We start from the raw sequence: 16,029 nt of genomic DNA on the forward strand, positions 1-16,029 counted from the left end.
TCTTCCTCCTTCTCCCACACTTCCTACCCTCTGCTCCTGGCTACATGGGACTTCCTAGGCTCTGCCTGCCAGGGACCCCCACTCCAAGGACACCCACATGGAGTTGTGTGATGGAAACAGCATAGTCTTGGTGGCTCACTTAGATTTGGAGTGGGACAATTTTATCTTGTTTTCTATTCTTACGCAGAATCAGGAGTGTCGTGGATATTGAAATGATGAAGACACTAAGTAATGAAGCTTTACAAACATCTGTGCTGCTCCTATGCCTTGTAACCCAGGTAGGCCCTAATGCTGATGTGGGAACCTCCACCATGGACTTTGCATGGAATCCTGGAGCTTGAAGATAGAGCAGAGAAAGCCCGGGAGGCCCCACTCTGGCCACCACCCCTGAAACTTGGGTACATACTCCGAAAGTCCAGCTGCAGGGACAGGACATCCTTGAAGAGAATGCCCTCCTGCTTGGCAAGCTCCCCGGTCTCCTCCTGGGAGCTCTGCTCCCCAACAGCCAGCTTGAGCATGTCATCGTCTATCACCCTTGGCTCCATCGAGTCGTATAGCCGGTTCATTTTCCCCGATGTTTTCCCTAAAAAACACCACATTCCTCCTTCACAGTCTGCTTCATTTTTTTTTTTTTTTTTTTTTTTTTTTAGTGCAATGGTGTGATCTTGGTTCACTGCAACCTCTGCCTCCCGGGTTCAGCAATTCTCCTGCCTCAGCCTCCCGAGTAGCTGGGATTACAGGCATGTACCACCATGCCTGGCTAATTTTTGGATTTTTGGTAGAGACGGGGTTTTACCATGTTGGTCAGGCTGGTCTTGAACTCCTCACTTCAGGTGATCTGCCCACCTTGGCCTCCCAAAGTGCTGGGATTATAGGCATGTGCCACCGTGTCCGGCCACAGCCTGCTTCTTTCTCTGTTTGAGGGCAGGTGGCTGAGGTTTCCCCTTATGGTGTCGCTGTGGCCACTGATACTGAAAAATGCCCCACTTCTGACCCTGGGCCTGCTGCACCTCGGGGTTTGTACATTTGCACCAAGGCTACTCCAGGGCTTCCTGTCCCCCACTGGGCTTGTCCGCAGGGTTTTATCCCTTGACCCTACAGCCACAGCTGGGACTGTCCCTGGACCCACTGGACTGGTGTCCACACTGGTCTCCTTAGCCTGTGATCTTGGCTCATCTTAAGACTGTGGCCCTGTGTCAGGCCTCTGACTTTGTGTGCCCATCCTCATTTGGGCTTGTGGGAACCAACTGCTGACTGTATTCCCTGAGTATCCCCAGCCAGGCAGGTCAGCCTGCAGCTCCTCTTCCTTGAGCACCTCACCCCCTCCAGGCAGTTATGTGTGTATGCCCCCTACCACACCATAAGCTTTCCCTGGTGCAGAGGGAGCCCCTGACCCAAGCTGACCATTCACGTCCTCCCCGTGGCAGATGTGAATTTGAGGCTGTGGAAGGAGAGTGCTCATTGGAGCTGGCCGCTTGAGCTGGGGAGGAATAGGGAGTGTGGGCTGACTGGGCACATGATTAAACAGAGAGGAAGAGCGGGAGGAGGCAGATGCATGGAAAAAAGCAGAGATGGGAAACTGGGAACCAGAAAACAAAAGACAGGACAGACAGACTGACACAGACAGAGGCTGCCTCCTTCCTGCTGGCTTTCCAGTCCCTAATATTCCTAAGTCCATGCCTCATGAGAGTTTCCTGTTTCTCACATGAAATCCTCTTTTACTTAAGCTAGCTCCAGTAGGTTCTTTTTTTCTTTTTTCTTTTTTTTTTTGAGACAGAGTTTCACTTTTGTTACCCAGGCTGGAGTCCAATGGCACAGTCTCGAATCACTGCAACCTCCACCTCCTGGGTTCAAAAGATTTTCCTACCTCAGCCTCCCCAGTAGCTGGGATTACAGGTGTCCGTCACCATGCCTGGCTAATTTTTTTGTATTTTCAGTAGAGATGAGGTTTCACCATGTTGGCCAGGCTGGTCATGAACTCCTGACCTCAGGTGATCCACCCACCTTGGCCTCCCAAACTGCTGGAATTATATGGGTGAGCCACTATGCCCAGCCTCCAGTAGGTTCTGTCGCTAATAGTCCAGAAGGATTTGGCTGAGACAGCACAGCACAGGGGGATCTGTAGACTTGGTCAGTCACACTGCGAGGCTGACCTGAGGCTGCTGTTCCTGGCTGGACCACATTCTTATCCTTACCAACTCTCTTGGTGAAGACATCCAGGAGGGACATTTCCCCCTGCTTTCTCCCTCTGATTCTTGCCTCCCTGCTGTCCCTCGTGTCTCCCCAGCATATGGGCCTCCCTGAACCTCCTGTCCTTCTGCCCTGCTGGTCCCCAATGCTAGGCAGCCCCTGTGCTCTCCTTTTCATTCCACTTGGCTAGAGAGACTCCTAGTGCAGGGCTGATGGTGTCCGCTGAAAGCCAGGTTGGGCCATACAATCCTGTCACCTGGTCTTAAATAAAGACTTCCCTCTAAGACTGCCTTCCTCCTTCCTCCCCGACCATCCATTTGGATGCAGCTTCTGTAAATACGCATCCTCTGTCCTGAACTGTCCCTCACTGGATGTCCCTATGAGCTCTTGCTTCTCTTTTGCTCCTAGGAGAGGCACAACCTTCACACCCTTCAACCCCTACCCCTTCTCCACCTGTGCCTTCTGTCCTCCCAAGACCTTGGTCCTTTTCTTCCCACTCTCTCCAATCTGTTTACATGGGCTCCACCTCAATGAGGTGACTGATTCCACCCTCAAAGACAGTTCCAGCCCTTGGCCTTTCTCATAGCTCCCCACTCTTATGCAATGGATTCCCCTAAGGTTTCCCATAACTTGTCATCAGCTTGTCTTTGGGGGAATTTTAATATGTTATGTTTGACTGATGTTTTCTGCAAAGTGTTTGGCCTCTTCTTTTTTTTAATGGTGCTATACTTTGGGAAGTGACTCTTAATTCTGATTTCAAAACTTATCCCTCCTACTTCATCAGGGCCTGGTACCCGTGACAGATCAAGCTTGCTTTCAGTCAAGCCCAGCAATTGCTGTGCTAGGTAATATGGGGTTGTTATTACACATGCTATTTGTTAAGTACATCAGGGCAGGATTTGGATCCTGACTGTGCATCTTTTGGTAACTCACTTCACCTATCTAAACCTTGGCTTTCCCATAGTAAAAGGCAGATAATTCCTCCCACCTACGTTTGTGTGAGATCATGTATTTAGTCCATACATGTGTACTGAGTAACTGCTACATGCTGTCAATAAAACAGATGGATTTTACCCCTGCTTCAGGCATGAATCAAACAATAATACAAATATTTAATTACAAACCATGATAATTTGTAGGTGTAGGGAACTATGAAATCATACATTAGGGGCACCTGGCCTGGCCAAGGAAGGCAGGGCTGATCTCAAGGACAAGTAGGAAAGAAGGAGGAGATAACTTCATGGCGAGGCCCTTCAGGTGGGAGAGAACAGACATGTTGCACTTTGGCTGAAGTGATGCCAGGTTGGAGAGGTCTGCAGGAGTTTTATTATTATCCTAAAATCCCTGGAAAGCACTGAGGGCTTAATAAGGTCAGCAAAATTAGCCGGGCATGGTGGTACATGCCGGGTGAGGCAGGAGAATCACTTGAACCCAGAAGACAGAGGTTGCAGTCAGCTATCGCACTATTGCACTCCAGTCTGAACAACAAGAGCCAAACTCCATCAAAAGAAAGAAAGGGGAGGGGAAGGAAGGGAAGGGTGTGGTGGCTCACACCTATAAGCACTTTGGGAGGCTGAGGCAGACGGATCACAAGGTCAGGAGTGCAAGACCAGCCTGACCAACATGGTGAAACCCCGTCTCTACTAAAAATACAAAAAAAAAGTTAGCTGGGTGTGGTGGTAGATGTCTGTAATCCAAGCTACTCAGGAGGCTGAGGCAGGAGAATTGCTTGAACCCAGGAGACAGAGGTTGCAGTGAGCTGAGATGGCACCATTGCACTCCAGCCTGGGCAACAGAGCAAGACTCTGTCTCAAAAATAAATAAATAAATAAATAAATAAATAAAGGCAGCAACATGATCAGATTTTAGTTTTTAAGTAGCTCACTCTAGCAGTAGTACTGAGAATTGCAAAAGTACTGAGGTGAGAGATTACCAGGGTGTTGGTAAGATGTGGATGTGAGAAATTTCTAGACACTTAATTTATACGTAGGGCTAATAATCACCAATATCCAGATAAGAAAACAGAAGCTACTTAGAAAGGTTAATTAACATGCCCAACTTCATACACTCAGCATATGGCAGAGTCCATTTCCTAATCATGAATCAACTGTACCAAGGGTACTGGGGATATCATTGCCATGGCTCACAATGTTTCTCACAATTGTCCTGGGTTCAGGGCCAAGGCCCAAACAGTTCTCCATGGGGATCTTAGTAGTTTACCACCCAACCTGGGTCCCTTTGACTTGCCTGATGATAGTGTTGTTGAAGACCAGAGACGTAGGAGCCGGGGAAAGCAGCAGAGTTTTACACAATTGTCAACGGAGTGGCCTCCTCGCAGAGAACAGATCTAGAATTTTCCTGGGCAACAATAACCTGGGGTCAACAGGATCCGAATACTATAGTCCCTATTGGCCGTAAATTAATAAGAAGAAAATTGGTTGGGTGAGATGGCTTACACCTGTAATTCCAGCACTTTGGGAGACTGAGGTGGGAGGACTTCTTGAGCTCAGGAGTTCAAGACCAGCCTGGGCAATATAGCAAGACCCTGTCTCTGTTTTTAAAAATAAATAATGATTTTTTTTTTTTTAAAAAAAGAAAATCATGTACTGAATGCTTATTGTGTACTCAGTGCACAGGCATTATTTAAGTACACATAAGCTGCGGAGGCCATAAAAAAAGGGAGTCCTAATGTCCTTATTTCCCAGCTAGGGAAACTGAGGCTCCAGGAAGGGAAAGGAACTTGTCCAAAGTCATAAAATGAGTTACTGACAGAGACAGATATGGAACCTGAGGAGTCGTATTCACATCCAAAGCACTTTATACAGTACCAAGATGGGGGAGGACTCAAGATGGCGCTGTGAGAACAACCCAGGATTGGAGCTCGCGTTGTGTCCGCGGAAAGGGACATGGATGAATCTGGAGAACATCATCCTCAGCAAACTGACACAAGAACAGAAAATGAAACACCGCATATTCTCACTCATAGGTGGGTGATGAAAAATGAGAACACATGGACACAGAAAGGGGAGTACTAAACACTGGGGTCTATTGGGGGGAAAAGGGGAGGGCCAGTGGGAGGGGGAGGTGGGGAGGGATAGCCTGGGGAGAAATGCCAAATGTAGGTGAAGGGGAGAAGAAAAGCAAAGCACACTGCCATGTGTGTACCTACGCAACTGTCTTGCATGCTCTGATCATGTACCCCAAAACCTAAAATCCAAAAAAAATTAAAAAAAAAATACAGTACCAAGATGAAATCATTTGATAGTTATGAAGTCAGATATGATAGTTAAATTCTGGAAGAAGTTATCAGTGGACCGGGTACCTCTCTTTCTATGAAAGGAGGCTGGAAGACGGAACCCCTTAATCCATTCTGACCCTGTTCCCTCGGGAAATGCTCCCTTAGTATTTTTTTTTTTTTTTTTTGAGACGGAGTCTCGCTGTTGTTACCCAGACTGGAGTGCAATGGCACCATCTCGGCTCATTGCAACCTCCGCCTTCTGGATTCAAGCAATTCTCCTGCCTCAGCCTCCCGAGTAGCTGGGACTACAGGCGCGCACCACCATGCCCAGCTAATTTTTGTATTTTTAGTAGAGACGGGGTTTCACCATGTTGACCAGGATGGTCTCGATCTCTTGACCTCGTGATCCACTCGCCTTGGCCTCCCAAAGTGCTGGGATTAAAGGCGTTAGCCACCGCGCCCGGCCTTTTATTATTCTTTTTTATTCAAAAGCTTGACAAGCCCAGGACTAAAGTGCCTTGGCTGTCTCAGCTCCACTGTAAAGTGCCTGGGAGAGGACCTACTTGCTCAATTTATAAATGAGACGGGCCAGGCCGGCGTTCTCAGACAAAAAGGTCACAGGAGTGAGTTAAGTCGGGCACTATCTGTCCCTGTGAGTCCTCCCGGAGCCTCAGCTCCCAGGTCTCACCTTCTCAAGCGTTGAGAACTCGGTTGGTTCCACGCAGCAGACGCGTCTCCCGGTTGCTGGGGAACCAAGCGCCGCGACTTGGTTGCTAAGGGGAAAGTCAGTAGGGAGACTTCCTGTGTGAAAGTTGACAGATCACGTGACCACATCTCTGGGTGGGAAAACACTCCTAACACCAACCAGCTATAGAGAAAACAAATGTTTCTCCAATCAGTACTTTCTATGGGCGGGGATATTCCTAGATTCACCTCTCTTCCGTCCGCCTTTCTGGATGATTGACTCTTATTTTGTCCAATAATAGTAAGGATTCTTTAGATTGACCAAAATATAGATGAATCAAAATGCACAGCTTCCTCTTCGGGGGCGGGCCAGGGGAGGTGCCGCCACAGCTGACAGGGACTCCGCTGACCTAGCTAGCTCCTCGGCCCAATCGGACGCCGCGGAGTGGGTGGGGCTTTGCTGACGAAGGTGTAGCTGCCAATCGGACGCGGGCTTTGTAGGTGTCCCCCAATAAAGACGCGGCAAGAGGCGGGGCTAGGAGACCTGGCCCTCGGCGTTCCAGAGGGTGGGGAGGGGGGCAAGTGTTAGGACTGGATCCCGGCGGGGTACAGCGGAGACTTCTGTGGCAGACAGGGGCCCCGGGCCGCTGTGTGTTGTCCACCGAAGATGGAGTTCCTCCTGGGGAACCCGTTCAGCACCCCGGTGGGGCAGTGCCTCGGTAAGGCTGCGTGTGGGGCGGGAGGCTGGGCGACGGTGGCAGCTGATCCGGTTGGTGAGGACCGCGGGCCTCCGCCGGGCGTCGGTGCCACCTCACGAGCGGGCTGGGCCTCCGCCACGCGCGGGTGCCACCCCACGAGCGGGCTGGGCATCCTGGTCATAGGACCTTCGCCGGGTGCCAGTGCCACCTCACGGGAGGGCTGGGCATCCTGGTCGTTGGGCCTTCGCTGGGCGCCGGTGCCACCTCATGAGAGGGCTGTGCATCCTGGTCGTCGGGCCTTCGCTGGGCGCCAGTGCCACCTCACGGGAGGGCTGGGCCTCCGCTGTGTGCCAGTGCCATCCCACAGAGGGCATCTGTGTCCTCGGGCCTCTTCCCGGGCACTGGTGCCACCTCACGGTCGCCAGTGCCACTCTGCCAGGAGGCGCCCCTGAGGCCCAACTTGGACTCGGAGATGCCCCAGGCTTCCCTGCCCATCAGGACTCAGCCCTTCCTTTTGCTCCTAGAGGTGGTGCCAACTGCTGGTCTGCTTCCCCCTTGCCCTTTGGGAGATGCCACTGCATGTGCCCTTATGCAGCCCAGCAGGCTCACTGCCACTGCCCCTAGGACCCAGTTCTCTCAAACCCTTTGTGGGATGTCACCTCCTTCTCCGTCCTTGTCCCTCTTCTTCAGTACCAGCAACCCTCAGACTGGGCACCCTCCCAGAAATGCCCCCTGCTCCAGGACTTGCTAATTTGAGCTGCAACTCAGCTGGGCTGTAGGAGGGACTGGGATGGGAGGAGGGGCCCTTGGGGGTTGATTATCTTGGCAGGGGGATGGCATGCCTGCAGTGCCTCCCAGGAAAGAAGGGAGGCTGTGTAATTTAATGATAAGAGCCCTGGACTGGGAATCATGGAAGCCTGGACTGTAGCAGTGGTTTTGCCAATGACTTCATGTGACATTGTACCCTTTCTAGTTTGAAGTTCTGTCTGTTAAGTGAAGTGTTTGAAGATGAGATGTGGTAGGTCCCTTAAAGTTCTCAAGTTTTGATATTCTGTGTAGTACTCTGCACATTGACTGTTGCTACCCCCTACCATATTAAATTTACCAAAGTTGAATCTTTTGTTGGCAACCTAGAGAGAATGGTACCCAGCCTTATCTGTTAATCCTATAGGGAGGATCTGGACACCTGGGGACACCAGAGATGGCCAGAATCCTGGATAAGGAAAGCCCAAAGTGTAGATAAAGGAATACCAGAAATGGCCACCATGTGGGACTTCCTTACTAAAAAAGCGACTTGCCTTTTCACCCAAGGCAGTGGCTTATGCCACTTGATCAGTCAAGAATGCTGATTAGTTTGTTTGAAAACTGGGTTCCTCCTGGTTAGTTGAAGGACTGGTAAAACGTCTTTTATGAGCCCCAGGATCTTTGGTGTTCTTATAGGCCTGATTTCGGTAGTAGTGATTTGTTTATTTTCTGCTTTGCTTATGAAATTCTAGCTTACTGTCAAGCCTTTAGTGGGGCCTGTAAACTTATTGAGGTCTCTCCTGTTGGCTGATTAGCATTTAGGAGCCTTGCTTTACTTGCTGGCATAGTGTCTTTTATAATGCCAAAAGAGTGTTTCCCATGTTTTGGACATCTTGTCCCTTGCAACCCACTGGAGTGTCTCTGGATTCTCACCTCCTTTCTTCTTCTTCATGTCCTCTCCCCACTTCCCTCAGATGCTCCTGCATGGCAGCCACATTCCAAAAACTCATTTTTCAGTTGGATGTTGAATTCCAGTCAATGAATGGAGGGACCAGAAAACTTGGGGGAATGGTTTTCTTTTCTGTCCCCTTTATACTAGGAACCTGCAAAATGACAAGGTAGTAGTCGAGGGTTAGAAGTTAATTTAAAATACAAATATAAGGGATGTAGGGATATATAGCAAGTGGTAAGAGCATGATACTTCTGTCAGGAAGACCTGAGCTGAATTTGGACCTGGCCCATTGCTTGGCTGTGTGACCCCAGAAAATTGTATTGCCTATCTGAGGTTTAGTCTATCAATCTCCTGAGAGAGAGAGAGAGAGAGATTGATTCATATTCACAGAGTAATGCAGCTTAAATGAGATAATGTATGAAAACACTTAGCATAGTATCTGGAACATTATATAAGCTCAGTAAATTGAAACTGCCACTGTTAATAACAGAATACTTTACGTTAGGGTTGGATTTTCTATCTGGAGAGGGTATGTGAAACAACTGGCCCATCTGTGATCTGTGAAGGAAGATACCCTACCAGGCCCCAGGGTTCACAAAAGACGCTTTACTATAAAGATGATGATGGCTCCCCATTGCCAGGTAGCCAGTAGGTCATTTCAGTTTAGTTCAGGTAAATGATTAATGGATGGAATGAGGCTCTAATATATATTTTGTACTGTTGTGACAAAGTGTCAGAGTGACTTTCTCGTGACATTTAGTGTGTTAGTACTATTTTAAAAGAATGTGCGGGGGGGCAGGTAGTGTGCTGGTGGGAGGCAGGGAAGGGGAATACAGAAGTAAAGTAACAACAACAAAGCTAATGATTTAAAACTGCAGCTATAAGCGGTTGTGGTGGCTCACGCCTGTAATCCCAGCACTTTGGGAGGCCGAGGCGGGGGGATCACCTGAGGTTAGGAGTTTGAGACCAGCCTGGCCAATGTGGCAAAACCCTGGCTCTTCTAAAAATACAAAAATTAGCTGGGCATGGTGGTACATGCCTATAATCCCAGCTACTCGGTGGCTGAGGTAGAAGAATCACTTGAACCAGGAGGTGGAGGTTGCAGCAAGCAGAGATTGTGCCATTTGCACTCCAGCCTGGGCGACAGAGTGAGACTCTGTCTCCAAAAAGAAAAAAAGAGAGAGAGAGAGACGGTAAGCCTAGCCAAGGTGTGAGAGGCTAAGAAGTGCAGAGGAAGAAAGAGTACTTACTTGTATTTCTTAATTTTCTGTTCTGCAACAAGCTTCAAAATGTTATCTGCCGTAATCTTAGCCTTCTACAACTGCTCGGAGTTGAATGACAGCTTGGAGTTGGATCTCATACATTGGGAGTTCCCCAAGTCAGGTCCACTATGGTCTGCAGAAGTTTGCAGTTTTCCTTGCGTTAGCTAGAAAAAGTTTTCAGAAAATCCTTTTCCAAGAGTAAAGTTTAGATTCAAAGATCAGTGGGTAGTCAGTTAATTCTGTCCAAAGTATTGGAGGTGGTGGGCATGTATTCTCGTCATTGTTCTGCTTTAATAAACAGGCAAGAAACAGATATTCTGTTGCAGAGTTTATTTGTAGACTGAGTGGTGTTACACATAAACTACTTCAGACTATCCTGTGAATGGAAGATGTTTAACCTGGCCATTTGTACCAAGAATAATTAGTTGTGCCTCAGATTGCCATGTGCATTAGGGTCTTTTTTTTTTTTTTTTTTTTTTTTTGAGACAGAGTCTTGCTCTGTCACCAGGCTGTAGTGCAGTGGCATGATCTTGGCTCACTGCAACCTCCACCTCCTGGGTTCAAGAGATTCTCCTGCCTCAGCCTCCCGAGTAGCTGGGATTACAGGCATGTGCCACCACGCCCAGCTAAGTTTTGTATTTTTAGTAGAGACAGGTTTCACCATGTTGGCCAGGATGGTCTCGATCTCTTGATCTCGTCATCTGCCTGCATTGGCCTCCCAAAGTGCTGGGATAACAGGCCTGAGCTGCCATGCCCCGTCTGTATTAGGGTTCTCTAGGAGGACAGAGACAGAATTAATAAGATAGATGTATGCATTAAGGGGAGTTTATTAAGGAATATTGACTCACGCAATCACAAGATGAGGTGCCACAATAGGCCATCTGCAAGCTGAGAAGCCAGGAAGCCAGGACGAGTCCCAAAGCTGAAGAACTTGGAGTCTGATGTTCAAGGGCAAGTATTTGTGAAGCCCTTTTGCTTCACTGATTTTATTTACTGTTCACAATCTTGTGAGATACACAGGAAGAGAACTGGAAGGAACTTATAATTATTAAGTGCCAACTATGTGCAAACTCTGTACATGGAATCTCATTTAATCTTCACAACATTTAGCTATTTGGGTGTTAGCATCCCTGTGTTACATGAGGAAATCGAGGCTCTGAGAAGTTAAGAGACTGGTACAAGGTCAATGCCACAGTTAAGCCTAGAATCTACTCCTGGGCCAGTGCTCATTCTGTGCTGCCATGTATGTTAGTTTTTGCTCTCAGATCTCATGATTCAGCCTCAAGGGAATCACCAAGAGGGCTTGTTAAAAGTGGAGCCCACCCTCAGAGTTTCTGTTTCAGTAGGTTTGGGGTGGGAACTAGCATTCTACATTTCTGTCAAGTTCTCTAGTGATGCTGAAGCTACTGGTTCACTTTGAGAACAGTTGTTCTTGATTTAAAGTTCTGTTTCTTTAATCTTTTCTTTATCTTTCTTCAACATTAAATGTGGGTTTTCTTGTGGACAGACTAAAAGAGTGATTATTTAGAATTTGTTCATTTATTCATTCAGTGGCCCTGTACTATCTGTATATACCAAGCTAAGAATTTCCTAGTGTATAGGTATCTAAAATAAATAAGGTAGAAAGTAGTCATAAGATTGGGTCATAGATAAATGCAGTAAGGGAATGGAGGAGAGGGGTGGCCTCAGGTAGTAATAATAATAGCTAAAGATTTTAGGGGTTTGCGGTTTTTTTGTTTGTTTGTTTGTTTTGTGTTTTCTTGAGACAGAGTCTTGCTCTGTCGCCAGGCTGGAGTGCAGTGGCGCGATCTCAGCTCACTGCAACCTCCGCCTCCTGGGTTCAAGCGATTCCCTGGCCTCAGCCGCCCAGTTTTGGGTTTTCCTTTTTTTAAGTTTAAAGTTATGTTCCTGTGTGCCAGAGACTGAATGGTCACACTTGCAGTCATTCGATCCTCACAATACTGTGGGGAAGATACTGTTGTTACCTCAGATGTTTTCAGAGGGGGTCACTAAGACAGTGAGCAGATATAGAACCCACCTGAGGACACACAGTAGCAGTGAGGGAGCTAGAGTCTGAATGCAGCATTCTGGCTCCAGAGCTGGTATCCTGTCACCCTGTGCTGTCCGCAGCAAGAGTAAAGTGAGGAGGAACAGTGTAGGAGGGGAGGAGGAACTCAGGAAAAGTCTGAGGAGGTGGTGGCTGCTGAGCAGGGCTTTGATGAATGGCTTGGATTTGGTTTGTGTAGAAATGGAAAAGGATGTTTGGTTTCTTGGCAGAGACATCTTGAGCTAAATGCTGGATGTGAAGGGGTAGGCAGGGGTGATGGGATTTATCCCATTTGCCTAGCAAAGGGGAGTAATAGGAGGCAAGATTGGAAAGAGAGGATAAGGCCTGATTGTGGAGGGCTTGCTTCATGTGTTGGCTGAGTAGTTAGGACTTTTTTTTAGAGGTACTGGGGAGCTATGAAAGACTTCTAGGGAGGGGAATAGCATGGAAGCATGAATATCATTACAGAGGTAGGGAGATTTCTCCTTGGCAGTCACCAGAAGATCATTCTTTTTTTTCTTAGCTCCTGTGCAGAATCAGGGAGGAAAGGTGAGGGAAGGAGGGAGGGGGTAAGTCAGCTGTGGTCAGTGCTGCTTCCTCTGAGTTTAAGGGTAGGGACACTGTCTATGAGCCCCCCTCAGAAACAGAAAGGTGCCAAGGCAGGTTGATGGAGGACTGGGAAGAAGTCCAAGAGCATTTGTCCTTAATTGCCTGGACAGGTCTTAAAACCCCTGACATCGAAAGCCATGTGGGGTGTCAGTCTGCTCTTCTTCCTGCTCTTTATCAGGTACAAGGACAGGAGCTGACACATTCCCAGGGCTTTTCTAGAGGAATGCCACTGCTTAGAAGTGAGCTATTGGAATATCTAAAATTCTCCTATAATTGTGCTTTTTTTTTTTTTTTAAGAGACAGAGTCTTGCTTTGTCACCCAGACTGGAATGCAGTGGCACGATCGTAGTTAAAGCCTCAACCTCCTGGGCTCAAGTGATCCTCCCAATTCAGCCTCCCAAAGTGCAGGGATTATAGATTTCAGCAACTCTGCCCATCCTTTAATTGTGCTTTTTACAAAATGATGTATAGCCAGATAGAAAATATGAAAAATATAGAAAGATGCAAAGGAGAAAAAATTTTCCATATTGTGCATCCTTACAGATTTGTTGAGATGCTTATTTCACACAATAGAATACTTCTGTATTTCACTCCTCATCTACTCACGCGTTGAAGAGGCAACATTGTCGAGCTGCTTTTAGCATATTTCTGTATAATCTACTTTATTTATTTATTTATTGACTTGGGACATTAGGTAAGGAAAGGGGCATAAATACATTTCCCAGAGGATCATCAGTTAAGGGTTGTTGCTCTTGACCTAGCAGGTAAATCGCCCAGAAATTTTGAGCTAACCTAGTAGTCTGAAAAGATATAAATAACATTCAGGCTTTGTCTGCTGACCCAGCTTACTATGGTTAGAAAAGGAGACTTTTAAAAACCAGTCTCAGACTTGATACATGTGTTATTGCTCCCTCCAATCTTTTTGATTTAGGAGATTATCTGCTTTTCTCCATTCAGTCATCAAGCCTGATGCCCATTGCCCCTCACCTCTTTCTACAGGCAGCCTTCCTAGAGTACCCTGTTTATGGTAATGAATCTCCTGAGTTCACCGTGCTTGCTATCCATATCATAATTCATTTGACTCTTCCCCTACCTACAAAATAGAAAATATTACTTGCCCTCCAGGTTTTGGTGAAAATTAAATGAGTTAATGTGTTTAAAATCCCTGGCACAGTGTCCTGCAGTCAACTAATACACTTAAACTTCTTGATTCCTTCCCTCCATGGTCACTGTTATTTACCTTGTCATGTGTTTATTATCATACCTTCTGAATAAGGTGGGAGGCTTCTCCACGACAGGGTGTGTACTTTCTGTTTGCTTGTGACCTTCACAGCACATGGTAGAGTGTATTCTGCAAGTTACTCACTGCATACGTTCCATCCTGCCACTGGTATTTAGCCTCTTTCAAAGCTAACATTACTAGCCATCATTCCTGCCCCTCACCATGTCCCAGGCACCTTGCTGAGTGCTGTGGGTACTTATCTCATTAAAAAACTTTTTTCTCTGGAAACGCTGTTAAGTCAGTGATGTTATCTTCATCTTACAGGTGAAGAAACAGAGACTTAAAGGTGTTCAGAAACTTGCCCAAAGTTCCCTGGCTCAGATAGGCGGAGCTTTCCTCTCCAGCCAGGGGCTCTAGCTCCAGCATTTTTTATTTTCGTTTTGTTTTGTTTTTTTGAGATGGAGTCTCACTCTGTTGTCCAGGCTGGAGTGCAGTAGCGTAATCAGCTCACTGCAGCCTCCACCTCCCGGGTTCAAGCGATTCTCCTGCCTCAGCCTCCTGAGTAGCATGGATTACAGGCATGCACCACTATGCCTGGCTAATTTTTGTATTTTTAATAGAGACAGGATTTCACCATGTTGGCCAGGCTGGTCTCTAACTCTTGACCTCAGGTGATTTGCCTGCCTTGGCCTCCCAAAATGCTGGGATTACAGGCGTGAGCCACTGCGCCCAGCCGCTCCAGCATTTTTGTTTGTTCATGTTGCATTTTAGACATCAAGAATGGTCTGTTTCCATTTGGACAAGAAGGAGCCTAAACTGATTTCAAATGGGAATTCCAGAAAGATAGCTTAGTTCCACCAGTGGGAATGTGGACTCCCATTGCTCTCTCTTTGTTCTCTTCCAGCACTTAGCACTCTTTGTTTTAGATTGGAGTCAGTCCCATCTTTGCATCTCTATGTGACTGGTTTTTTTTTTTTTTTTTGAGATGGAGTTTCGCTCTTGTTACCCAGGCTGGAGTGCAATGGCGCAATCTCGGCTCACCGCAACCTCCGCCCCCTGGGTTCAGGCAATTCTCCTGCCTCAGCCTCCTGAGTAGCTGGGATTACAGGCACGCACCGCCATGCCCAGCTAATTTTTTGTATTTTTAGTAGAGATGGGGTTTCACCATGCTGACCAGGATGGTCTCGATCTCTTGACCTCGTGATCCACCCGCCTTGGCCTCCCAAAGTGCTGGGATTACAGGTGTGAGCCACCGCGCCCGGCCTATGTGACTGTTTTTGTATGAGTCCAGTAACTGTGCTAAAACTCAGTTTCCCAGTCCGTAAACTGTGGTGGTAAAGGGAGTACAGGAATGCTTGTACTGTCACACCTTACAGGGATCAAGTGAGTGTGTAAAGGCAAAATATGTTGATATGCTATACATGATTTAGACGAAATGTTCCATGAGAGCACTTGTTTCTATTTTTTTAACTATGATAAAGTATATGTAACAATATTTACAACTTTAACAATTTTTAAGTGTGTAGTTCAGTGGCATTAAATATATTCACATTGGGCCGGGCACGGTGGCTAATGCCTTTAGGAGGCTGAGGCAGGCGGATTGCCTGAGCTCAGGAGTTCGAGACCAGCCTGGGAAACATGGTGAAACCCTGTCTCTACTAAAATACAAAAAATTAGCTGGGTATGGTGGCATGTGACTGAGGCAGAAGAATTGCTAGAGGCAGAGGTTGCAGCGAGCTCAGATAGCACCACTGCACTCCAGCCTGAGAGACAGAGCGAGAGTCCTTCTCTAAAAATATATATATGTGTGTGTGTGCATATATATATTCATATTGTGCAGCCATCACCACTATCCATCTCTATAACGCTTCTCATCTTGCAAAAGTGAAATAATATCTCCCTGTTCCCTCCTCCCCCCAGCCCCTGGCAACTACCATGCTGCTTTGTCACTGTGAATTTGACTACTATAGGAACCTCAAATAAGTGGAGTCATGTAATATTTATTATGAAACCTCATATAAGTAGAATCACATAGTAGTTATCCTTTCATGGCTGACTTACTTCACTTGCATAATGTTTTCAAGTTTCTTCTCTGTTGGAACATGTCAAAGTTTCCTTCCTTGTTAAGGCTGTATAATATTTCATTGTATGTTTATACCACATTTTGTTGATCTGTTCTTCCATTGATGGTCACCTGTGTTGCTTCCACTTTTTGGCTTCTGTGAATAATGCTGCTATTAACATGAGTGTACAAATATCTATTCATGTCTCTGTTTTCAATTTTTTTTAAGAGACAGGGTCTCCCTCTGTTACCCATGCTAGAGTACAATGGCATGATCATAGCTTACTGCGGCCTCGAACTCCTGAACTCAAGCAGTCCTCT

The 16,029-nt window shown here is 47.0% G+C and overlaps 2 protein-coding genes across 28 annotated transcripts in view; one reads left to right on the forward strand and one right to left on the reverse strand.

The window, feature by feature from the left end:
* The window catches only part of DRC3 (dynein regulatory complex subunit 3), a 42,735-nt gene extending 36,561 nt beyond the window's left edge, over positions 1 to 6,174 (reverse strand). The window contains exons 1-3 of the mRNA XM_054255672.2: positions 6,117 to 6,174; positions 4,438 to 4,548; positions 407 to 583 (exon numbers count right to left, since the gene is read on the reverse strand). Coding sequence (XP_054111647.2) covers positions 407 to 566 — 160 coding nt within the window. The 5' untranslated portion in view covers positions 567 to 583; positions 4,438 to 4,548; positions 6,117 to 6,174. The remainder of the gene's footprint in view (positions 1 to 406; positions 584 to 4,437; positions 4,549 to 6,116) is intronic.
* Positions 6,175 to 6,651: 477 nt separating this feature from the next.
* The window catches only part of TOM1L2 (target of myb1 like 2 membrane trafficking protein), a 125,258-nt gene continuing 115,880 nt past the window's right edge, over positions 6,652 to 16,029 (forward strand). For all 27 annotated transcript variants that reach the window (XR_013535457.1, XR_013535458.1, XR_013535459.1 and 24 more), the window contains exon 1: positions 6,652 to 6,831. Coding sequence is in view for 16 of the 27 variants with exons in the window: in XM_078372553.1 (XP_078228679.1) it covers positions 6,780 to 6,831 (52 nt within the window). In the remaining 11 variants the exon portion in view is untranslated. The remainder of the gene's footprint in view (positions 6,832 to 16,029) is intronic.

This window comes from Callithrix jacchus, chromosome 5 (assembly GCF_049354715.1).
Source record: "Callithrix jacchus isolate 240 chromosome 5, calJac240_pri, whole genome shotgun sequence".
Classification (NCBI taxonomy): Eukaryota; Metazoa; Chordata; class Mammalia; order Primates; family Cebidae; genus Callithrix; species Callithrix jacchus.